The following is a 24,684-nucleotide window of genomic DNA, read 5'->3' on the forward strand; positions in this document are numbered from 1 at the left end:
TTTATTTTTTTTTTCCATGAGATAGTGTAATTTCTATTGCCTGTCCTTATATAGCAGTCACTGAGTTGTTTTAATTTTGGGTAGAAAGGAAGAAGAGAGCTGAAATCTCTCCTGGTCCCTAGAAACTTCCATGTTTCCTATAGCCCGTAAGTTGTTCAGGAGAAAACCAGAGGAAGAACCTGGGTGAGCAGCTCCTGTGCATCACACCTGCGGCCCGTTCACTGCAGCTCTGCTCAGACCTACCCAGGGAGGAGACAGAGCAGCAAGACCACAGAATCATGGAATCACAGAATGTGTGGGTTGGAAAGGACCTTAAAGGCCATCTAATTCCAGCCCCCTGCCATGTGCAGGGACACCTCTCAGCTGACCACAGGTGCCTTGCAGCACCCACGTCACAGCTCAGATGGCGATGACCGCACCAAGGCCTGAAGGTGACCCTTTTCCAGCGCTGAGGAAGATGAGGGCAGCCAAAGAGCTTGAGCATGGTGCTGGGTTGCTCAGATGGGCTGTATCTCCCCATCTTGCTGTTTGAGGCTCTCCTCAGGGCGTTCTGAGGAGGATTCCTGGAGCCTGGAGCAGGCGATGTGGTTTGCGCAGAGCAGAGCAAAGCTGAGGCAGGCAACGGAGGTCCAGGAGGCCATTTAGGGGCCCATTCCTTGGCAGGGGATCTCCCATGCCCCAGGTTGTCCTTGTTGCCCATGGAACCCCTCTTTCCCCCATGTGCTCCTGTCCAGAAATGCAGTGTTGCCTGGTGCGGGTGTTGCCGTGGCGGCCCCGGGGGCCGTGCTCCGTTAGGTGCTTTCTAACACTCTTTTTGCCGCCGTTTCAGGAAAGCTGTTCTAATGTTCTCTCTCCCTCTCCTTATCCCTTTTCCTAGTCCCCACCAAAAGGTGCCACCATTCCCTACCGCCCAAAGCCCGCCTCCACCCCTGTCATTTTTGCAGGTGGTCAGGTAAGAGCCGACCCGCTTGCAGCCTCCACTGCCAACCTCAGCCTTTTACTGCAGCACCAGCCGCTGCCCGTTAGTGCACTCAGGTTTCTTGCCTTCTGACTTGCATGGTGTCATTCCATCCATTGTGTGCCATGGCAGCTGGACTGAAAGCTCTTGGCTTAGCTCCTGTGATGGATGCTGGACAATGAGCAGAAGGGAACAGCCAGCCTGGGGAGACACAAAGGAAAGGCTAGAATTTACTTCACCAGACCCAAGTTCAGTATTTGTCAGTGGTTGAGAAGGAGAGGATTAGAAAAGAGTTGTTGAACAAGAGGATGTCGCTGCTCTCTGGCACCTCCAGCTCAATTAGAAATACCTTTGTGTAGCTGTAACTGATCCATTGTAGGAAGGGCTTGTCACAGCTCCTTCTCTGTTCAGGGCAGCCACCATGGGAGAGCCGTGTCCCCCTCCTTGGCGCTCAGCTGGTTTGGGGTATTGCTTCCCCCTGTGCCAGAGCCTGCCCTGTGTCACCCCAGTGACACTGCAGCCTTGCAGACATCTCGTGCTATTTCCAGCCATGAGCTTTGGGGTGGTTTTTCCTTTGTGGGATGACCATCACACGGATGAGCTGGAGGTTATTCCGAAAACAAAAATCAGCAGAAACAAGAGCAACTGAGCACATGGCTGTTTCTAAAGAGGGAACTTGCACTGTTGCTTTCTCCACCTCATCTCATCACCTCACCTGGTGACTGAGGGCCTGCCTGTAGATCTCACTCTGCTGAGGTGCATGACATCCAGCAGGGGATGTACCTTCCCAAGAGCTCCAGCATCCAGGCAGGGCAAGCACCACAAAACCACAGCTTATGCCACCCAGAGCAGCTCCACACAAGTCACTTACTTTCTCTCCAATCATAATAAATAGAAGGACAAACTAAGAACAGGAGCAAAGCCCAGAGCACAGGCTATTGTAGGCTGAATTAGTCAATCATTGGGATCAGGAGTATGTCACTCCATTTGAGCAGCCGTCCTGGAAAAGAACTTCAAGTCCAGCTGCCTGGTCTGTTCAAAAGGGAGAGTGAGATGGAGGCAGCAGTTCTTCTGCTGTGAATGGCTGGTTTCTTGGACAGAAGTAACATCATGGGAGGAAGCAACTGTGTCTGAAGTGAGAGTTCTTCCCAATGTTGGGAGCCCTTTGGCTCTGCCCAAGGGGTGGCACGGGGCGGGTGGGTCAAGGACAGCTGGTGACAGCTGGTGACAGGTGTTTGGGGTGGGATGAGCCTCCGGGAGCTCAGCAGCCTGAGTGATGTAGCAGCCAACGGCTGCTGCCAAAGGGACCAGCCCTCAGAGGTCAGAGTTGAGTTGCATCTGTCCAAGACACCTTCCAGCCCTTGATTACCTTTTTCGGCTCAGTTTTTCTAATCAAAAACCAATGGCCAAATTAAACCACCAGGACAGGCAACTTTTCAGCCTCTGTCACGTCCCCGTTGTGCTGGGTTGCTGGTGGGCACTGGGACAGACATTTTCCCTTTTCCTCCTGCATGATTTTGGGGGTTTCCTTTACACAAAGCACTTTGCTCTTTGCAAACAATGCAGCAAATTTGCAGGTGGTTCCAAAGTTTTTTCCTTTCATTTTTCTTGGCAATCTTTACTCTCCCTTTTCAAAGTGTTCACCATCTCTTTTGCCATTTCTTTCAGAATCATCTGAATAATGTGTCAACAAGTGAGATATGTTTTGCTTGCTGGTTAAGTCCTAAATATTGGGCTCTCTAGTGTCTGGCTCTTCACTCACATTGCTACTTATTTTGAGATTATTTACTAACAAAAAGAGAAAGGATTGCTATAAAGGATGGGAAAAACACACAAACCCATTTGCCTGGCAGATACTTGCATGGACTTATCAATTACAGCTGGTGAAAGGCATTGCAGTGCAGGCTGCCCTCGCCTCCATGCCTTTCCAATGCCCCAGCAGAGCACTGGAATATACTGGGTGGATGTAAAGCATCCACTGGGACTTGTGCACCTGGAAATATGGACAGGCTCACAGAGCTGGCTTGCTTTTTGGGGTCACGCTTGGGCAGCGATGTCACTGTGCACCTGCTACACAGGTTCTGGTTGTTAGAGGGGCACTAAAGATTGTCCACTTTCAACCCCCGTGCAACTGATCCTTATTTTTTGTACAGCAAAGACCAGCCACAGCCTGATATTCCTGCTCCGTGCAATGCTGGCACCTATAAAGAGCTGTTTCTTTCCTTCTGAAAAAGCCGAACTGAGCCTGAGCCCTTGAAGTCAGATAGCTCAGCATGCTCTAGGTTGAATGGGAGGTGGAACATCTCCCTCCTGCCCCAAGGATTTGGTGCCCCAGGGAATTTAATGTGATACAGGGGGTCCCAACAGAGGGATGGAGTTCTCTCCTCATGTCCTGCCAGCCCTAGTAACATCTTTGCTTTTCCTTTACAGGCCTATACAATTCAGGGACAATACGCTATTCCACACCCAGATGTGAGTTTTACCCTAATTTTTCTTATACCCTTTTCTGTCACCTGCATGCTACTGTCAATTCACATAATATTAATATTAGCCAATAATATTAATAGTGTATTTTCAAAGTAACTGGCCATGTGTAGTATCTGTAATATCTTGAGTAGCCTTTTAACCTGTAAGCACTAAACTTTATTACTTCTGAGGACTTGGCCTGATGCTAAAATGTTTGCATTATTCAGTGCTATCCCTTTGTTCTGAGAGAAACCTGTGCATTTTGTGCCTCAGAATGATCAAAACAGGGGCAAAAAAACCCCAAAATTTTCCTTTCTATTTTCCCCTTGTCTTTAAAATTTTGGTAAGCCAAGGTCATATTTAGCTGCTGAGGGCCTTGGTGGGGTGGGAAGAAGCCAGAACTCTGGCTTCTTCCAAGCCTGGGCAGGTATGTGCCTTTCTGAAGGGGCGCTTCTTTGGGTGACATGGAAATTGGACAAACCCCCCACCGTGTCTCCCAGAGGGACAGGGCAGGTGTTGATGCTGGATCTCACCTTGCTGAGGGCCCCCAGCCCAACGTGGTCACCCCGGGTTTGGTGTCTGTCTCGCTGCTGTGGGTGGCAGGGCAGCATGGGGACAGCCCCCACTTCACCTCGGGCTCCTTGGGGCAGAGACAGGAGCTGCTCTCAGCTGCTCTCACTGAGGCTTGGGCTCATCCCTGGGCTCCCATGCCTGTGGGGGGACATGGAGGGATCGACAGCTGGAATGTGTGCACCTGAAATTACCAAGGGAAATAGAAAATCAGTCCGTTTGGAGGACTTCTTTGAGGAAAGCAGTGAAGCTCAGCTTCTGAGGTGGTCATGGCTTTTAGAAAAGGCAGGGACTTTCTAAATGTGTTTCCAAGGGGATAAAATAGCCATCAGGTCCCATTGCAGATGGTCTCTCCTGCTGTGAGGCAAGGATCTGCAGTGGGGCTGAGGATGTGGCAGTAGGTGGAAAACCTTCTCCAGTCATCCACCCATGCACGGGGTTGATGCAGCTCAGAGCTCCCTTTTCCAGTGAGTGCGTTGGGTACTAAATAATGGAATTACTTTTCCCGTGGTTGAGAAGGTGGCAAGGCTGTTTGATACCATGAATGGGAATACCCCCTTGCCTGCCCTGTATGGGAGCATTAGGGAGCTACAGGCTGGATTTTCATCCTAGGAGAAATGTTTTCACTGGAATTAGAGGAATCCAGGCTTTGGCTTGTGACACCAGTATGTGTGTACTCTGAAGAGCCTGCTGTGATGGTTGATAAGAAATATTCCTCATTATGTACTCTTTGCTTTTCCTCCAAAAGCAGAATATAACAAAATAACCTGTATAGTTAGGATAGATCAATGCAGTCTTTATCCCAGTTTTTCTTTGCAAGTGGTGCCAACAGCTCAGTGTTTTCCTTGTTCCTATACTCCTCTTATTGTCAGGATTAAAATACATTTGCTGACTGCACTGTGCCCCACTCCCAGCAAATTTCCTGAATAAAGCTGTTGGTACAGGGGCTACTCACATCCTTACTCTCAGGTTATTCTTTCAATGACTGGTCATTTCAAACAATGTTCAGTGCAGAATCCAGTCTTGAATGTGCTTTTAGGGCATTTTAAACACATTTTAGGTGTCTGTGTTTAGTGGCTGCCCTTTGCAAAACGGGCAGAATTTTGAATGCCCGGTGTGTTCTCCTGCCATGATTTTGTCCCTGGAGAAGCACTCCAGGACAGGGGAAGCTTTGGCTCATAAGGGGCTTCAGCATTGCCTGGGTGTTTTTGGCTGTTTGGGATGTGATGGGTAGCTGCCTGCTGTCCCAAAAGCTGCGGGATCATAGAGTCAGAGACTGGCTTGGGTTGGAAGGACCCTTAAGGACTCATCTTGCTCCAAACCTCTGCCATGGGCAGGGACACCTTCCACTGTCCCAGGCTGTTCCAAGCCCCATCCAACCTGGCCTTGGGCACTTCCAGGGATCCAGGGCAGCCACAACTTCTCTGGGAACTCTGTGCCAGGGCCTCAGCACCCTCACAGGGAAGGATTTCTTCCCAGAATCCCACCTAACCCTGCCCTCTGTCAATGTGAAGCCACCTTGTCCTGTAACTCCGGGCCCTTGTCCAAAGTCCCTCTCCAGCTCTCTTGGACCCCCTTTAGCCCCTTGGAGCATCTCCATGACCTCCTCTGGACTTGCTCCAACAGATCCATGTCCTTCCTCTGCTGGAGACTCCAGAGCTGGATGCAGTACCTCAGGTACAGTCTCACCAGAGCAGAGGGGATGAGCTGGAAGAGATGGACGTAGCAGCTTTTTCCATGACACCTGGATGCAGCCATCTTCTCCTCTCCTAGACTTGTTTATTGCTCTAATTGCAGGGGCTGCATAAATACCGCTATCTGAACTATGTCTGGAAGGTCTACTAGGTCAGTGTTAGAAAAGATTTTGGTCTCCCCCACGTGGCAAGCAGGACCCCTGTCCCAGGGCATGGCTGGAGCCCACTGGGCAAAGAGATTTCATCTGGAGTCCTGCCAGTGGGACCAGGTGTCATGAGGAATTCCAGAAACAGGGTGCAGCTCCAGGATAGTTCTGAAGTTGAAAAGCATTAGATGCTGATGTCCCTGCTCCCTGCAGGAGCAGTAGCATGCCCAGTGTTATCTGGAGACAGCTGTGTTGTGGCTGGAGCCCATCATATCACACCTTTCACTAAAGTAAGCCAAAGACAGCCAAAATAGGCACAGAGATGTGCAGACACCTCTTTTTGTGGAGTGGTGAGACATCTCCCCTGAGGCAGCAGGGGCTGGGTGTCCTCATGCCTCTCCAGACAGGACAGGGATCCCACAGGTAACCTGTCCAGGAATTTTCAGGTGTTTCACTCCTTCCTGCTGCTTCCCTCCAGCCTCCCCCAGTGTGCTCATGCCCCCAGGTCAGCTCTTCCCAGCATTTCCCCCTCACTGCTGCCAGCCGGACATCTTCACTCTCCCTCCCTAGCCCTGCTGCAGCAGCAAGGAGACATTTGAGTCTTGTTGCCCCCCAAAACATTGAAACTATAACTCCTGCCTCCCCATTGCCAGGAATGATGGGCAAAAGAAGCAGTTTAAATTTAGGTGGTGATATGGTGCTGAAAACTCCCAGAGCCCCTGTGAAAGTGGGAGGTTCTAAAGAGTCTTCCCTCCTGCTTACTGCCAGTCTTCAGCCCAGTTTGGTTTGTTTTCTTTTCTTTTCCTGTCTTTTTGGGTTTTTGTTTTGTTTGGTGGTTTTTTGTTTGTTTGTTTGTTTGTTTTTTATTATTTGGAGCAGTAAAACTGAGCACAAAATGTATTCCAAACAAACACCTCTCTATGAAACTCCCTGACCAGGCAGCCAAACCTCCTCAGCACAACAAGGGATACAAGGATCTGAAATACCTACTGGTCATGACTGAAGCCCATAATTCCCCATATTTCTAATGAGCTGGCATTTAGAAATGCCGTTTATCCATCTCCCAGAGGCCGTTCCAATTGGAGGCACAGCACAGGAATGTGTGCTGCGGGGACAAGCGGTGACAATGTGGCTCAGGTGGCACAAAGAGGGTTCCTGGGTGCTGGCTGTGACGCCCACCATCTGGCCCTGCACGGAGGCAGAGGAGTTGAACTGACACTAAGAATGGGCTTCTTGCTGGTATCGTACTTCAGACCCTGACCAAGCACTTCTGCCAAAGATTTGGGCTTTATTGCACTATACCCAGGCCAAGTCCTTTCTGCTAATGTTTTTGCCATGTCTCACCATGGCTTCCTGGTTTGGTTTTGTTTTTGTTTTTGTTTTTGTTTTTTTTTTAATTTTTATTTTTCAGTTTGTTTTCCTTTTCCCCCACCCGCCCATTATAATTTTGTTCTTGCTTTTTGGTGTGACTTGTACTCTATGACAATAACCTTCTTAGCTCTAATGTCCCTCCTACCCCTCAGCAGTTGACCAAGCTCCACCAGTTGGCTATGCAGCAAACCCCCTTTACTCCCCTTGGACAGACCACCCCCGCTTTCCCTGGTACGTACCCACATGCCCTTTCAAGATATCCTTCTCTTACCTGTAGACTTTCTCTCTCTTTCTAAACTCTTGTTGTTAATGGAAATGAGCAGGGCGTGTAAAAAGTGGCAATATCCATGGGGAGAGGTTAAGGAGAGGCTTGATGGATGTTGTGGGGGCTGTGGTGCTCAAGGCGAGCTCTCAGCCTGGGCTTTCCCAGCAGAGGCCGTGAGCACCATCCCTCCTTCCCTCTCTCCATGAGGAGGCGGCATCCTCTGCCCCGCGCCGCTCCGGATTCTGGCGGGACACGCGTGCTTTCCCGGCACAACGCCCGAGCTCTCCTGGCGGGACGCCCGCACCCTCCCGGCAGGAGCGGCTCAGGCCGGCCGGGCGTGCTGCGCGGGGAGCGGTGCCGAGCCAGGCAGGACGGAGCTGTCGTGGTGGGAAGGAGGCATGGCCGGAGGGGGCTGCGCTGATGGGAGGACAGCCAGCCCCGGCATGGCCCGAGCCTTGTCCTCGAGGCCGGCATGTTCCCGGTGACCTGGGAAGCAGATAGAGCACAGGGGATGGAGGTGCATAAAGTACTGCTTGGAAATTACTGTTCTGACAGTATGTTCATCATATTTTGAGCTTCCTAGATGAAGTGACATTGCTTATCTCCTCGAAGGGAAAAGCATTAAACCTGTTTCTTCTTTGCTCTTCAGGAGAAAAGCTGCCCTTACATTCCTCCGAAGAAGCTCAAAATCTGATGGGCCAGTCATCAGGTAAAACACAAAGCTAGAAGGAAGTAAGCAGGCTTTGGTTGAAATGTATTCCATAAATAGGACTGTGCCGTTGTTGTGCTCCGAGAGGAATCATGATATTCGTGGAGAAGACAGCAGATTGTCTTGGTGTGCAGGAAGAGATCAGGCAGCACCCTTCTCCTTGTGCAGCATGTCAAAGCAAAAGTGCCTTGGCTTTATTACCTGGCTCTGTGATGTTTTTGTGCAATTGCCATAGAACCACAGAATATCTCGAGTTGGAAGGGACCCACAGGGATCATCCAGTCCAACCCCTGGCCTTGCACAGACACCCCAACAATCCCACCGTGTGCCTGGGAGCATTGTTCAAATGCTCCTTGGGCTCTGGCGGCCTTGATGCCATGCCCATTCCCTGGGGAGCCTGGTCAGTGCCCCTGCACCCTCTGGGGGAAGAGCCTTTTCCTGATGTCCAGCCTGACCCTCCCCTGGCACAGCTTCATGCTGTTCCCTCAGGTTTTGTCCCTGGCCACAGAGAGCAGAGATCTGTGCTGCCCCTCAGGTGTGATGAGGTCTCTCTCAATGCTGTCTGTGTACCAGGAAGATACCGGAGTCATCACCCTTATTCCTGCATTTAATTTTGCATAAACTTTGCTCAGAAGCAACAGAACAGTGCTGATGGGAACAGCCGTGACAGGCAGCTCCGAGCCATTCAGGGTGAGTTGCAATTTTAGTGGGACAGGACCCTGAGGACCCACCCGAAGCATGGCTGCAGCTTTGGAGAAATTTTGCTGTCAGACGTGCCACATTCATCCATATGCGAGAAAAAGATTTGTCTTTTGTTTCCTACCATTGCATAGAGGAGCTATCTTGAGACCTGGATGCTCACAGGCAGGATGAGCCAGACCTAGGGCACACAGCCATCCCATGCATGCCTGAAAGGTTTGGTGACAACACCTAATTATGAAAGCAAGAGTAGCCCGAGCAGATAGACCCCACAAGATTGCAGAAATATAGATTTCATGACACCGACCTGTGCAGCCGTGTTTTCTGCATGCCCCCTGTGCCCTTTGCAGTCACCCAAGGCATTAACCCTGCCCTGACACCCTCGTTACAGCCTCAAGGACTGCTTGTACATATCAGAAAAGGACGATCTGGAGTGATGAAGTAAAGAGTCTCCAGATCACGGAGAAGAATGTGGCCATTCCTCAAAGGCTGTGTGATGGAGGGATGGTGCAGTGCCATGGCACCAGGTGTCGCAAGGGCTTTCAGCATCATCCATGTCATCTGAGTGTGGGATGGAGGATGCTGCCTAGGAGTCTGAGGAGCTTAGTTTCTGTTCCCTAAGATCCCTGGATGCCTCAGTGCTGCTCAGAGCCCTCACTGGTGCTCTGCTCCCTTTAGAAGACATTTTCTGCCACACCCAGGCTGCTGCTGAACTGAGCCTTGTAACACATGGCCAAAGGAGAGGGACACCCTCACCAGAGGGATATGTCTGTGATGGGTGCAATCCAGCTTGCCCCAGACTGTGAGGAGGCTCAGTGTACCAGCCGGTCCAGGTGAAGTGTGTGCTGTAAAGTCAGCATCAAGCATTGACTGTGGTGTAATACCTGGGCAGGAGATGTTTTGTGCAGGCTTTGGCATTAGTACCCCTGGCAGGGGTGAATGACAGCAGAGGGCTGCCAGCTGGAGGATTTGCATCCTCATTCCCTGCAATTCCTCTCCTCTCTGTGGTCCCAAGTGAAAAGTCTGGTGAGGAAGCCCCCTGCAGGCAAATGTCAGCAATGTGTATCTGGGAAGATGCATTCAGGAAAGTGCAGGAAGTACATTGTCACACAATCTTGGAATGGTTTGGACTGGAAGGGCCCTTACAGCCCATCTTGTTCTACCCCCGTGCCATGGGCAGTGACACCTTCCATTAGAGCGGATTGTTCTAAACCCCATCTGCCCTGGCCGTGAACACTTCCAGGGATGGAACAGCCACAGCTTCTCTGGACAACTGGTGCCAGGGCCTCCTCAACCTCACTTCCTAACATCATAAGATCATGCATGAGCATATCAGAGATAACCAGAGCTCCTCTTCCTCTGTGCTGAGGCCCTCCATGGAAATATGTGAGGAATTGGGTGCTGCTGCTGTCTTGTTTTGCAGGAGCCCTGCAGTTCCAGTCTCTTTGCGCTTCTTCATTCTGCACCTCCTTAACCCCCCTCTTTCCATGGATACAGATCTGGCAGTCTCTTCTGCTCTTACAAGCTTTCATCAGTGGTTTATATCATAAAGATAAGGGGTTTTTTTCCAGTTACTGCAAATTCCTGTCAGGCACCATACAGCTTCTTTCTTGCAGATTTCACACAGGACGTCCTTGCTTCGGCACTGAGGTGATTTAATATGGGAAACCTAGGAGCACTATGGCATGGTGTCTCTTACTTCTGGAGCTGCATTCACAGGGTATCCTGCTGGCTCCAGCCATTCCCACCATGGAGGAGAGAGCTCTCCCTCACCCAGGGGAGGGTGGGAGGAAGCATGCCCCTGCCTTTGCTCCTCACTGTGTGATTTTGGAGGGAAGCAGGATCTAAATTTCCATACTGTTCACCTTGCTTTCTCTTAGGAATAAGAGGGACAGGTGGTCCTGGTCCAGCTAGGTTGCATGTCTTAACAGTCTGACTCAAATTCAGCATGAGAGTCTGGGGGACTTAACTTGCAGAGGACTTGTGCTGCCGCATCCCGCAGGGACACTGGTTTTGGGGCACCAAGCTGCTGTCACATGCCAGCAGCTCAATGCTGCTCCATCCAGAGGGGGCTGGAGGGTGCATGGACAGCATTCTTGTGGAGCAGGTGTCCCAGCCGGCATGCTCTCTGCTGCTGTGCTGGAACCTTGCACCCTCCTCTGAAGCCATTCCCAGTGGATAGGATGAAGGGTGGGAAGCGAGGCACTCGTGGGATGCAGGGAAGGTGACACCCAGCTCCAGCAGAGTCAGGTAGCAACTGTCTTCCTCCTCCTTGTCCCAGAGTGTGTGATCCCCTTCCCCTCCCAGCCCGGAGCAGGACGCAGCCTTGGCAGTGTTGCGGGAAAGCAGCGGAGCTTCATGGCGTTGCCTCTGCCAGCTCTAACCATGTTCCCTTGCATCTGCCCAGGTTTGGATGCCAGTCCCCCGGCCAGTACTCATGAACTCACCATTCCCAATGATGTAAGTAAATCCAAGTGCTTCCTTGGCATGTGTGTGTGTGTGTGTATATACACATACAAATATATACATACATGTATCTATGTATAATGTGCAGCCATTTGGCTTTGTTAAATATATTTAGATATATCCCTTCCCCATGTTCCCTCATCCTTGTGCAGTCGGTTGGGGATCAATCTGCAGCACAAAGTGCCCGTTGGACTTTACTCCGTCGGTAGCTTGCCCAGGTACAATCCTTAATGCTCCATTTTCCTTTCCAAGTGAACTCAGTGCTCATGAAACATGCCCAGTTGACAGCATTGGGAAAGGGAGAGAGCTCCCATGCCAGCTCTGATTAAACTCTTAATTGCTTAATCAGGCCGTGGCGGGTCTGAGATGATGTTCCAGCTCAAGGGTAGTGATGGGCTGGGGTGGTGGGGGAGAGGAGGTAAGTAAGTGACATTTCTGATGCCACAAAGTGCCACATAAGTGTCTGAAGGACAGTGTGTTTCAGTACTGCTGGCAGGCAGCTGTGGGGTCTGATAGGTGGAAGCTTTGTGGTAACATGGGTGCTGGACTGGGATATTTGCTGGGAGGAGGCTGGAGCCATGTTGAGCTGGGAGGAGGTGGGATGGAGAGCATGACACAGCCACCACCTGGATCCATGAGCCTCACTTGCTTCTGGACTGGTTTCTGTGGATTAAGACCCAGTCTGTGCTCAGATCAGGATGAGGGCAAGTGGAGGCATGACATCCAGTCTCTGTTCCCATGTCCATCACTAACAAGCACCTTTAGCCCATCCTCATCAGGAGTCTCTGGATAGGGCCTGGCAGCAGTTGCTCTTTCTTCCTGCTGTTCAGCAGCAGCTGGCAGTGCCCTGGAAGGTCAGCAATCCCGGCTGCAGCTGCCAGGCACCTCTGCCAAGACTTGTGTTCACCCAAGAAACATGCAGTGCAAGAGCCTGTGAGCACCTGCTGGCTGAAACCCTTGGAGATGCTTCACCCTGGGTCAAATCACCACGGGAGGGATCTGCAGAGCAGACAGTGGGGGCTGATCCCAGATCTGCTCCACCCAGCAAGGATCCCTCTCCAGGAAGCTGCAGAGAGCTCTGCAAGCGCTCCTGAGGTTCCAGGAGCCATGTCTGCTGAGCATGCAGGACTGTAGCAGTGAAGGTATCTTCAGAAATATGAAGAGACCCCTTGCGAAAGAACTCACATGGGAGGAAAGGATGCCAGGAGACCTCTGAGAGCTCAGGAGCACTTGGAGTGTTCACTCACCAGCGGCCGAGCTCTCACCAGACCTGGGAGATATTAGATGTTATCACCTGGACCTTGAAAAACTGCTCCTTAGCTCTCCCCATTGTTGTTTCAATGCCTTTAAAAAACCCACTGAACTCTCTCAGGAAGCAGAGGACAGGTTTGTGTTCCTTTAAGAGTCACCAGGTGTGTTTTAGTGGTGTAGCTTGGAGTTGTGCTACAGCGGAATGAAATCGGATGATACCCATCTTGCTGCTCCTCTGACTGTCAGAAACTTGAATGTTGTTCAGCTTGGGTGTAGCTGAGCATCTGCCTAAATAAAACCTGCTCCTCAAGTCTCTCCAGCAGATTTTCATTTGCTAAACCAGCTCGGAGTTATTTCTGTGATGTGAAGACCAGGATGGGCTGAACATCCTCCCACAGACCCTGGGACAATGTATATTGACAATGGGACAATATACACCTTTCCAGTGTATATTTAGGTCCATATGGGATAAACCACCATGGCAGCCCCATGGTCTGATCAAAGGATCAGGGAGTATTTGGAGGAGTAATCATCTTTACTTATACTGTACAGAAATCCAGCAGCTGCCAAGATGAACATCCCGTGTATAAAATGCCCTTGGAAAAGAGCTTAAACGGCCTAAAAGAGCATGCAGAGCACTTCATGCCTGTATTGGTCAAGCTGGATATCCCCGTATGTGTTACCAAGCTTTGGAGATGATTTGAGGAGGATGCACAAATGAGCAAAGACCGTTGAAGAAAGTCAAAACACTGAGGATCATGGTGGAAATTCAAGGGATGAACAGTTGAGGAAATTCAAGTCTCCATCTGGCTCTCATTTTTTCAGAAGTGTATGAAAGACGTGTTTTTACGCAGAGTCCACCTCTTCTGTGGGTGCCCACTTGTGCCTGCTGGTGAGCCACTGGATTGCACCAAAAGAGCTGGAGGGGGTAGCAGAGGCACTGAGGCTGTCTCAGTGGGATAGAAGAAATGTGGGATGGGGTCACTGCACCAGCTGATGAGGGGACTCCTGGGGTTGGCCTGTCCCCAGTGAAGGCAGCAGGCTTGTTTCCTTCTAGTAATGTGTCCAAACCACCTTTGGGTTTGCTTTGGCTGGGAAGGGGATAAGTACTTGCAAAACATTGACCATTGATTAAACCATGAAAATTATTATTACTGAAATGAGCCCTCCTTGAAGCCCTCTGAGGTGCTGGGCATCATGTGCAGATAATGGAGATTCTTCCCCACAAGGAGCAGAGCAGGGCAGGACTCTGGATGTGTCCTTGGAGGACCGTGCTCACACGCTGGTAGGAATCACCCTGGGCTGTCCCTCTCCCGTTTTCATGAGCATTAAGGTCACTCTTGTCCCAGGCGTGCTCACATCCTGCTGGTGACTGCCAGAGCCGCTGCTTCTCAGACATTCCCTCCGTGCTTTCTTTCCTAGCTAATAGGCTGCATAATCGGACGCCAAGGGACCAAAATCAATGAAATTCGGCAGATGTCGGGAGCGCAGATCAAAATCGCCAATGCCACGGAAGGGTCATCGGAGCGCCAAATTACCATCACAGGAACCCCTGCAAACATCAGCCTTGCGCAGTACCTCATCAACGCCAGGTGAGATCCCCCGCCGACCTCCACCGCCTCCCACCACGGCCCATCCCGTCCCGCCGTCCCGCTGGGAGCACCCCACGCTCCTGGTGCCATGGGCCAGCAGGGCCTTCCTGAGGCCGGCTGGGATGGACGGTGTCTTGCTAAGACCTCTGAGCAGGGACCAGACATTGCCAGCAGGACATCTGGCCTCAGCTGGCACTTTGGCTGGGGACCAGGAGCCACCATGCTGCTGGCGGAGCAGCCACAGGTCGTGCCGGGCGCCTGCCTTCCCTCCACCCTCGCTCAAGGATTTTGCTCGTGGGTGGGCAAAGTTGCCGCTGTCTTTCCTGGGAACGAGGCAGGGGACGGGGAAAGGAATGGAGCTGAGCCACTGGCAGGGAGGCGTCACTTGGGACCTGCTTGCTGGGATCCCAGCATCGCTTACTGCCTCTTCCACGTGCTTCCAGGCCTCCAAAAGGCTTTCCTCCATTCAGTGACAACAATCAGTCCAGTAAACGCAAGACATGGGAATGGCCTGACTGCTTCCTTTTCATCATGAAAAGCTTGGCACTGCAGGACTTCACAGGGGCCAAGGGTTCCCAGCGCTGCTGCTGTCTGGGGAGAGACGCAGCCCGTGCCATGGTGAGGCGTAGCTGCAGAGATGAGCTGGGGACCTGTTCCATGCAGGCAGGGAGCTGTGTCCAGGGTGCTCACTCAGACCTGTTTGCCTGTGTCTGTGAACTTGTGGGAAGTGAGTTTAAGGGGATACAGGACCTTTCTGGTATCTTTGCACCCACCTGGCAGAGCCACTCAAATGGGCCCATCCGCCTGGGCAGGATTGATGCCGTGCCAGCCCGCTGCCAGCCCCGGATGCGCGCAGGACGGAGGCTGCTGGCAGGGCCACGAGGACAGGGGGCTGCTGGCGGTGACGGACACTTGTTGGGGTGTGGGCTGGGAGCACCGGTGAGGTCTGTATGTGCTTTCTCCTCCTTGCACCCAACCCACTCGAGCCCCGACCCGTAGCAGACCCCTGCCATCCCATCCTGCCCTGCTACCCCGCTGCTCATGCCCGTGGCACCCCTCGCCCTGCTCGGGTGAGGGACGGGGCCAGCCCCCCACCCATGGGCATGGCTGAGTGGCTTCCCTGGAGATCCTTGCCAGTCTCCCCCCACCATCCCTGAGACGGGAAAGAGAAAGAAAAGAAAAAGAAGTGGCTATTAGTTGCTGGGAAGGGCTGGCTGAGCTGCCCCTGTGCAGAGGTGACCTGGTGGGGCAGCACAACAGGGCTCAGCCTCTCTCAACCAGAGCAAAACAAAGCAGCCAGGGGAGCTGGCACAGCTGCCTGTCTCCTGTGAAGGGATGCTGCTGGAAAAGAAGCTGTGCTCTGGGATGACTCCTGCCAGCACCTCTGGTGGGTGACACCCCTGCCGCGGCCTGGCTGCAGTGAGGAGAGGGAAAGCCAGCCAGCTATTGTGCTGGCTCTGTGCTCCAGCCCCCCATGCCCTCCTCGGGGGTCCGCCAGGCCACCCAGTGATGCTCTGCCCACTCCATCTACGCGGGATCTGGGCAAGAGGAGGAGCGCTGCCCCGCAGGGTCTTCGTTTTCTTTTCTGCTCTGGTGATTAAGCGCTTGTTTTTTGTCTCCCCCCCACCCCTCTCTCTGCCCCTGTCTATTCTAGGCTGACGTCTGAGGTCACTGGAATGGGCGCACTCTAATTTCCACCCACCATCCTCCACTCCGCACCACCCGACCCTCTCCAGCCACCGGCACTCCACCCAGCCTGTACTGCCTGTACATTTACCGTCTTCCCTTTGCCTCCACAGATACTCTTTTCTTTACTAACGTATATATATATATAAACACACGGGCGCGTATGCACACACTGGAACGTTTCTTTACAAGCTCTTTAATCTGTGCTCCCGAAGCTGCTCCCAAACTCTTTGGTTATGGTCCTTGTTTTCAGCGTTAGGGTGTTAATTCTTCATCTGCTTCTTGGGGACAGCAGGGCGGGGGGGTGGGGGGGGGCGTTGTTTATTTTCTCTCACTTGGCAACACTTCAGGAGCTGGCGGGGTCTCTAGTGTCAGTCTAGCATAGCTACCTGTACATTGAGTTGATGTTGGCGGTACTCTCTGTAGCGTATGGACATAATGATGCCACCCAGAGCTGTGCATGTTTCAGACGAATTAATTTTTCTCACCCTCCTTCCTTTGGTGCTCCCCCTTGCTTGTCCTGGCTCACCTTCGCCGCCTCACGCCCCTGCCCTTAGGGTAAGGGCATTCTTTTCACCCTGTGTTATTTGGGAAGCAGAAGCCAAGTACGGGTTCAGCCTGCAGGCTTCTCTCTTGGAACATGGCATGGTCCAGACAAGCCCATTTTCCTACTAAGCTAAGGGAATCACACACACACAGATACACACAAATGCTCTTTTCTTTTTTAACTAACAAGCACCTGGAAGTGGGAAGAACTCAGCTGTATGGGACTCACACCCCCAGGAGCCTTTGAAAGCACTCTTTTGGCAATCCCCCACAAGCAAAACCTCAGGAAGCTCTGTGAGCCAGCTGTGTTTGTCGTTGTTTGTGTTCAATAAATGTCTGTGCAGCTCTGGTACTGATGGGCTCCGATTGTTCTTCTCCTGGGTCGCCCCAACAATGCCAGCCCCATCCTTCCCTCTGCATCCTTCCACACCTTTTTAGCTACTTGGAGGGAAGGTGGGGGTTGTATGCAAGAGTTCTCCATTTTTTTATTATTATCATTATTATTACTATTATTACTATTATTATTTCTCATCAGCATCATAATTTTTTTCTGTTTTCATTTTTTTAGAGAAATGACCAAGGCACTTCCTGAGTGATTCCATGCTTTCTGTTTTTTCTTTTTTCTTTTTTTTTTCCAAAGGGAGAGTATTTGGCTTGCGTAATCCTTTGGTTTTCCCTGAGATTAATTCATAAGTTATGGTGTGACAACCATCATCTTTCACTGCCCCCTTGTCTGGACGGATCTGCCATGTGTGTCTCCCACACCCTTCCCCAAGACCCTCTGTGCCCAGCCCTGCCTTCTGCTTCCCGGCTTTTCTTCTCTCTCTTGCCTCTCCAGCAGGGAAATGTACATTTTTCATTTCTTAATTCCTGACTGTCCCTTTTCCCAGATTGCACATGAGGGGACCATGATACACTGTGTCCCCAGACAGCTGAGGCAGCCACACAGTGCATTTTTGCACTGTACCACATGGAAAATGCATTGTTTTTTGAGGTGAGCCCCAAGACTTCCTGGGCCTTTCCCTGTCTTCAGCCCTCAGTACCAGCAGGCACCACTGGCAGTTTCCCACCCTTCCCCTGCCAGGATGCTGGGCCACTTCTCCTCCTGTCTCCAGCACTGCCTGCTCAGCACTCAGGCTGTGTCAGGGATCCCGGGGGATGCCACTGCATCCGTGGGGCCAAGGATGGGCAGGGGATTGTGGGCTCCAGCAGGGAGCTGGTGAGGATGAGAGCCAGCCCAGGAGCCCAGAAAGGTGAAGGTTGTGCTGCTGAGCATCAGGGTTTGCTCTGCCCAGGTATCCTGAAACCTGTTCATGCTCAGCTGTCTGCAGCATTCCAAGCTTCTGTGGCTGAAAGGTGCTCCCAGGTGCTCCCAGATCCTCCATGAGGTGCTTTGCTGCCTGTCTCCAACTGCTTGCGCTGCTCTCCCTGGCACTTTGGGTTCAGCTTTGTATTTTGGGTGGCCCAGCAGCCACACAAGCTCAAGAGCATCCCCTGGTTCCCCGTCCAGAGGAGCACAGGTGCTGTGGAGAGTGCTGAGGGCTCAGGTGGAGCTGGCAGCCTTAGCTGTCGCCTCCCCCATGTGTTTGTGCTGATGCTGAGGATGGAGGGAGGGAGGCAGGCACCAAACAGGGCCTCTTCCAAGTCACCAACTGGCCAGCAAAGCACAGACCCACCGGCCAAGGTGGTGAGTCAGCTGTTGGCAAGGGGCGCTCCTCATTTTCTCCTGTTCCTCATTCTGCTTTAGAACAAGTGTTTTATCTGTTGGAAGAATGAAATATCTGTGTGTGAGACCCAGTGAAAATAACCACCCCGGTGGTCTAGGGGGTGAGCCAGGGCAAAAGCTTCCCATCCATCCCACTTCCACCACACTCCATGGCAGCCTGCCCGTGGGGTGCTGTCTCCTCAGAGGAGGATGGTGTATGGAGGAAGCCAGCCCATCCTGCTGCTCTTAGCTCCTCTGTGGAGCTGCAGGACAAGCTGGAGCATGAGGAGAGTTTCTTCATGAGGAGAAGATGGAGGCACAGCAGCAGCAGAATCACGTTGACCAAGACTGAGAAATCCATCCCAGGCCAACAAGGCTGTGGGGTTCAGACACCTGGGGAAGGCCAGGGAGTGTGACAGCATCCTGGACACAGAAATGGCTTTGCACAGTGCCTGCAGATCACGGCTGCCCTGAATTCCCCTGGTCTCTGTGTGTGTGCTTCCTGTGCCGTTCCCCACCTCCACAGAGAGAGTGCTGCCAAAAATAGCAAATGCCAGGTTGGGTCTGCCAGATGATGCTGAGCTCAAAGGCTGCTGCAGAGGGGGAGCAGACTGCAGCAATACCTCTGCACCCATCCCCACACCAGCAAACCCACGGACAGCACCCCTTCTGAGTACCGTCCCCATCCCAGCCCAGTGCCAGGCATCCATCACCCAGCCGGGCTGCAGGAAGGCCACCCCAGGAATCAGGGCTGAGGCAGAAGAGGCTGGATGTGACTGTTGCTCTGGCACCAGGCAGGTGTCCGAGATGCTGTGTCAAGGCTTGTGCTGCCATGAGCATCTGTGCTCATGGGAGTGCTGCAGGGAATGCTGGATGTGGCCGCAGGGGGATAAGGGACAGTCCGAGTAGCAGCAGTCACTGGGTCACCTCACAGGAGCACTGCACAGTCACAGAATCCAGGAATATCTTCAGCTGGAAGGGATCCACAAAGATCATCGAGTCCAGCTACTGACACTGCACAGGACAACATGGAGCATCCCTCCTCCTGGCTTTCTCCTTGACTTCACAACTTTTCTTTGGGGGTCACATTGCCAAGCTTATTTTGCAAATTTAAAAAGGAAAAAAAAAAAAAAGATAAAACTGCAGTGTTATGTGGGAATCGGCTTATCCTTCATCATCTGGGCTTGTGCTAACTTTGGAGAAAGAGGTGTTGAAACCATTGCAGCATGTCCTGGGAGCATGTTAATATCAACAAGGATAACAACAAAATTACAAAGAATGTATCAAACTCAGCTTTGATTTCCTTGGGATGACTCAAAAGGAGATTTGCTGTTTTCTTTGGAAGGAGCCTCAGTGTTTTGCTTTGATTTGTGATAGGTCTTGGGCTTCCATTTTAGATTAACTTAAAATACTGTGATGATGTGTCCATAGCTGTGCCACTGGGAAAAAAACTCGAATATTGCAGTGAATATTCAGTACGAGGTGAATGTCCCAGTTAATCAACTGAACAGCTTTAGTACATTGCTTTTCTCTCCCAAAACAATGCAGTGTTATCCAGCCAGAATGATTTAACATTTCTGGAAGCAACCAACTCAGTCAAACTCTTCAGAAATGAGTTATTTAGGGGGATATTTTGACTTTGACTGGAAAGTATTGGTCCAATGCCTCCTCCTGTCTCTGGAGCGTGGGGGTCTCCATCAGAGAGGGGCCAGTTGAGGTCTGTGCTCAGCCCTTTAGCCTCAGCTGAAGGTCCCCACTCCCCCCGCATATCCTTATCGTGCTCCCAAAATTGTTTGGAGTATTGTTCTGTGCATTTTTTCCCTCTAGTACAGAATAAGGCTGAAAAAAAATAGACTTTTTCCCCTAAGGGAAAGTGACTTTCACCGGGGAGACTCTTTAAATTTCATACTCTCTTTGAACTGTTATTCCAGCATTTGTTATTGTATCCATGCTAGTCACTTTTAATTATATTAATTATATTAATTCCCAGTTTATGCTCCATTACCAAGGGTAATTTCCAGCCTCCTGTATGGGCAGAGGTAGAGTTTCTGGGGGAATCTCTGTGTGGAGCGGCAGGGATGAATGCTTGGTCCCATTTGCTCCCTGGCCACAGGGATGGAAGGCATCTCCCCCAGCCTTGCCTGGCGGCAGCGCCCGCCTCCGGCTAGTCACTAGATGTCCCCATTGCCCAGCTTTTCACGGATCATGCCCAGCCGCGCCGGGATGCGGGCGGCGCTGCGGTGTCCGTGCTTCCAGCCGCCGCTCCGCTGCGTGCCGGGGACAGACAGACACCCGCGCTGCGGGCAGGGAGCGGGCTTGGTGTGTGTGTGTTCCGTGACATCGGTGACGGCAGCGACATCCCGCGCCGTGCCCCTCGGCACGAACGTGGAGCCAGCCCACACGGGCAAGGACGTGTGCCGAGCGGCTCCCTGGCCATGGGCGGCACAAGCCCCCCCTTATGGTGTCCGAGCCCCTCTGACTGGCACAAGGACAAGGTCTTGCCGGGGAGGCCACAGGGGTCTGTGAGCCCCAGGGAGGCATTCCCAAGCCGGCTGCTCTGTGCCTTGGCTGGCGGCAGGAGCCCCTGCAGCTGCCGGAATGGCTTGCAGAAAGGTCGTGGTCTCCATGCAGTCCCCCTGCTCCCATGCTGGATGTTACAGGGAGCTGGGGACTCTGCTGAGAGGGATATTTTTGCTTTCCCTTCAGAAGGAATGCAGCTGCAGATCCTGATCTGCTGTGCTATGCAGCGAGCCCCAGGCCCCTGTCCAAAGGGTAACGTGGCAGTGACTTTTAGGAAGTACTGAATGTACCAGATGTGCAACTCCCTCCACCCAGATGTGCAGCCCTCCTCCGACTGCCCCAGCGCCCTTGTCCTGCAAAGAGGAAGATGACACTCCAGATTGCTCCAAAAGCATCCCAGAGATCAAATACAGCCAAGTTCAAAGCCAGGCTGGCTCTGGATTCCCACACTTGTGTTTAGGCAGTTTAACCACAGTGATGTCTCTTCCCAGAAATGATGATCAAGTCCACTCTGCACAACAGGAAGAAAATCAGCCAGGAGATGGGGATGAAGACGGAGCAGTGGGAGGAGGCTTTGTGTGTGAGCCCTGTGCTGAACAGCAGAACTGTGGCTGATTTAGGACACACGTGCTGTTTGGGATCAAAGAATTGCTTTGATCCCAAAAGGATAGGCTGGGATGTGCATGAGGACTGGAATATTTGAAGCACACTTGGAGCGCATGTCCTGGTTGTCTGCAGGCAGTGTCACTGTTTGTCCCTGGAGAAAGCCTGTGTCTGAGAGAATTTGTGTCTGGATCAAATGGGATGAGTGGCACTTGTCTCTGGAGCTTCTCTGGGTTTTCTTGTGTCCAATGGGGCTGGGTAGCACAGGATGCCCCATGGGAGCATAGGCACATGGAGGGTGTGAGATGCTCTGTGGGCACAGTGGTGATGGGCCAGCAGCCAGCTGGCAGCGTTGCCAGGCCCAGAGAGCCCTGAGGGATGGGGCAGCATCGCCCCAGAACTGAGGGCTGCATGCACAGCTTGGGATCAAACCACAACCCATATCCAACAGGATTTCCCAGTGCAAAGAGGAGCAGGCCATAATGTGCTCACCCAAAACCAGTCAGCTAGCGGTGTGGAGGGTTTTTTGGTGGGAGGACATTGCAGTGATGTAACCTGACACTGCTGCTGCAGCTGGTGATGTGGTTTTCCCAAGGGATGCTGCTCCATGCAGCACGAAGCCATGCTCCCAAATTGCTTACAGGAGCACTGCAAAGGAGCTGTCAGTAAAAAGCCAGTTAAAAATGCAAACCCAGAGAAACTGCCATTTCTATGCTTAAAACAATTTTTCAGTTGCAGAGTAAAATTTATTCTTGTTGCAAGTAGATCTCCCCTCAACATATTTTGGGCTGAAGTGTGATTTCCAGAGGCAGGGTGGTGCAGTGCAGCACCAGGCAGAGGTTGTAGGGAATGTGTGCCCCTCCCCAGTGCTTCTCTCTCAGCTGCCTGTCACAGCTGTGCCCTTGCTCATCGCCCCCAAGCCTTGCTGATGAGGTCCAGCAGAACCAGCTCTCCACAGTCACTATCCCTGCAGCCATGGGTTTGTAGGGCAGAGAAAGGGCAGATCCTCAGCCCAGCAACAGCCTCATTGTGTTCAGATGGCTTCTCTGAATCTCCCAAAAGGCCACTCTCAGCCCTCAGCGAGAACCCATGAGGCAAATGCAGCATGCCAGGCAACCACCTGGGCTCACCTGGCAGCCCAGCTCATGCTGGATGTGAAAAAAAGGGAGATTTGTTGTGGTGCAGCAAAGCTCTGTGTGGGCATGGCTCCTCCAGCTTGGCTTTTTGGGGTGTGGGTGATTTCAGCCTCACACTGATCTGCCAGAGGCCCTCAGCTGTGCTAATGCAGCAAAACCTCTGATTGAGGTTGTGGGGGCCTGTCACTGGTCAGAGTGACCCCGAGAAATGTCAGAAAGTCTCTTTTCCCAGCCTGGTGCTTAAAAGAGGAGTCAGAGCACTTTAGTTCTCGGTCTCAAGGTTGTTTATTGCTCCTTATCTATAAATTTTTTTCTCCTGACCAGCTGAGTTCAGCAAGACAGTCCAGGCACTCTGCCTGCCCCCAGGGTGGAGTTACGTCTTTATACTAACAACTACATATACAACATTTACAATTACTTTTCTACCTATCACCTGTGTTAGACAGTGAGCTTCTACTCTAAACCAATCTGAAAGTACCAACATCACAGCAGAAGATGGAGGCCAAGAAGAATAAGGAGAAAGGCTGGACATGCCCAGATCCCTCCATCTTGCCCCCTGAATCCCCATTCTAGAAACCCCAAAATCTACTTTTTCACCACGAGATAAATTCACTATCATACTTCTTAATTTGTCATGGTTGCTCAGGGTGTTGAAGCAGCCTGAGAGGCCAGGAGGTGCCGGTGCGGGAGCCTTGGCCGAGCCCTGACCATCTCCCTTGCTTGCCCCCAGCTCTGCAGACCCTGACCCCCACGGGAGGAACACCTTCACCACCTGACCTGGTGCCAATGGCTGATGCTTGAGACCCCTCCGAAGATGCTGCCGGCTTCCTGCGACCTTCTCCCGCTCCTTCGTGGCACCCTTGGGGCCGCTGCCCTCGCCCCCACCTGCGGCTGTCCAGACCCTGCTCCCTCGGCCGGGGTGTGGGGCAGCAGCGGGCTCGGGGGCTGGGGCAGCAGGTCTCAGGAGGACAGCAGCGTGCAGCCAGCATGCAGCGGTTCCCAGTGTGAGCCACTGCTCCCCACCGCCCTCATCTGCGCTTCCTCATCGCCCCTCACGCCCCTGATGCTTCGCGATGTATTTCGTGGCTTATCCGTGTCGTTGCAATAAAGCTTTTGTTGCTTGAAGTGCCCTCCGTGGTGAGTGGAATGAGGCTGGGGAGCAAGCCAGGGTTTGGGCAGTGGGGCACCCACAAGGAGGGACGTGGGGTGCTGGGGTGCACCCGTAGCACAAAAGCCTCGGTGCCCCCAGAATGGCTAATGGGGAAACTCAGCCCGTGAAGCAAAACGTGGTTTGGGAAATGGGCCTCAGAGCCCTGGCTCCACTCAGCATCAGGAAATGATCCCACATGGGAGCAGGGCTGCCAGGAGGGAGGGGGAATGGGGGAGCACTGCACAGAGAATCCAGAGTGTTCCTGAAAGGCGGTGACGACTGGGATTCATTATCCATCAGGGGACGTGTTTATGGCAGGCGTGAGTCACTGCCGGGCCCTGGGAGCAGCCCAGCAATCCAGGGGCTGCTAGCGATCCAGATGGTGTACAGGCTCCCCATCCAGCCCCACACAATGGCAGCTCTCAAACACACCCCACCAGCCCACCATGTGCCAGCCCTGCTGGACCTTGGAGCAGCCCTGGTGCTATGTTTGGACACATTGGGGCGTGGTTTTCCTCTGGGATGCTTCCCTTCTACTCGAGAAGGGAAGCCAGAGTGCTGCCCCAGCTCTGCATGTTGCCCTGGTGCAGTGAGGGTCTCCATCTCCAGCCCATCCAGCCCTGGGCTTGACACACATCCAGGACAGGCCAGCACTGCCTGCCCAGACCTCTGTCTTACGTGGAAACAAAGGCAAAAAAGCTATATTAACCTTTTTTTCTCCATCTGGAATTATATTTTCCAAGTGCACATCACCCCTTCTCCCATTTGGCCCTGCAAAGGGGTTGTGGCAGGCAGGCAGGGCAGTTCACCCTTCTCTACATCCTTGCTCAAACCCAGGGAGCAGCAGCTCCAAATCTCTGTGGAATCTGGAAGTCATCCTGCCCTTGTTTGTGCCACCTCTGACATGCTGTTGGCGGGGGTGCCCAGCTCTGCTCCCTGACAAGCCAACCACAACATGCAGCTCCAGGCCTGGCACCCACTTTTGACTAAAACCCAGGTTTCCTCAGTTTCTCCTGCCCAGTAATTGATTGTATGCTTTCACTTGGAGAAAAGCCCCTGTTGCTGTTCCCATCCCCTTCCCAGGGCAGCAGGGCCATGGAGACCACCCCAAAATGGGGCGTCACCAACAGAGCAGTGCTCTGGGAAATGCG

General features: G+C 52.5%; 1 protein-coding gene across 27 annotated transcripts in view; it reads left to right on the forward strand.

The window, feature by feature from the left end:
• Positions 1 to 23,506, forward strand: part of PCBP3 (poly(rC) binding protein 3) — a 43,989-nt gene extending 20,483 nt beyond the window's left edge. For 2 of the 27 annotated variants that reach the window (XM_074547964.1, XM_074547965.1), the window contains exons 8-14: positions 878 to 1,021; positions 3,389 to 3,430; positions 7,358 to 7,436; positions 8,120 to 8,179; positions 11,286 to 11,338; positions 14,018 to 14,187; positions 14,631 to 15,835. In XM_074547964.1, the coding sequence (XP_074404065.1) occupies positions 878 to 1,021; positions 3,389 to 3,430; positions 7,358 to 7,436; positions 8,120 to 8,179; positions 11,286 to 11,338; positions 14,018 to 14,187; positions 14,631 to 15,186 (1,104 nt within the window). In that variant the 3' untranslated portion in view covers positions 15,187 to 15,835. The other 25 variants (XM_074547975.1, XM_074547976.1, XM_074547977.1 and 22 more) reach the window with 25 other exon arrangements.
• The last annotated feature ends 1,178 nt before the right edge of the window (positions 23,507 to 24,684 follow it).

Source organism: Zonotrichia albicollis, chromosome 10, assembly GCF_047830755.1.
Source record: "Zonotrichia albicollis isolate bZonAlb1 chromosome 10, bZonAlb1.hap1, whole genome shotgun sequence".
Taxonomy (NCBI): Eukaryota; Metazoa; Chordata; class Aves; order Passeriformes; family Passerellidae; genus Zonotrichia; species Zonotrichia albicollis.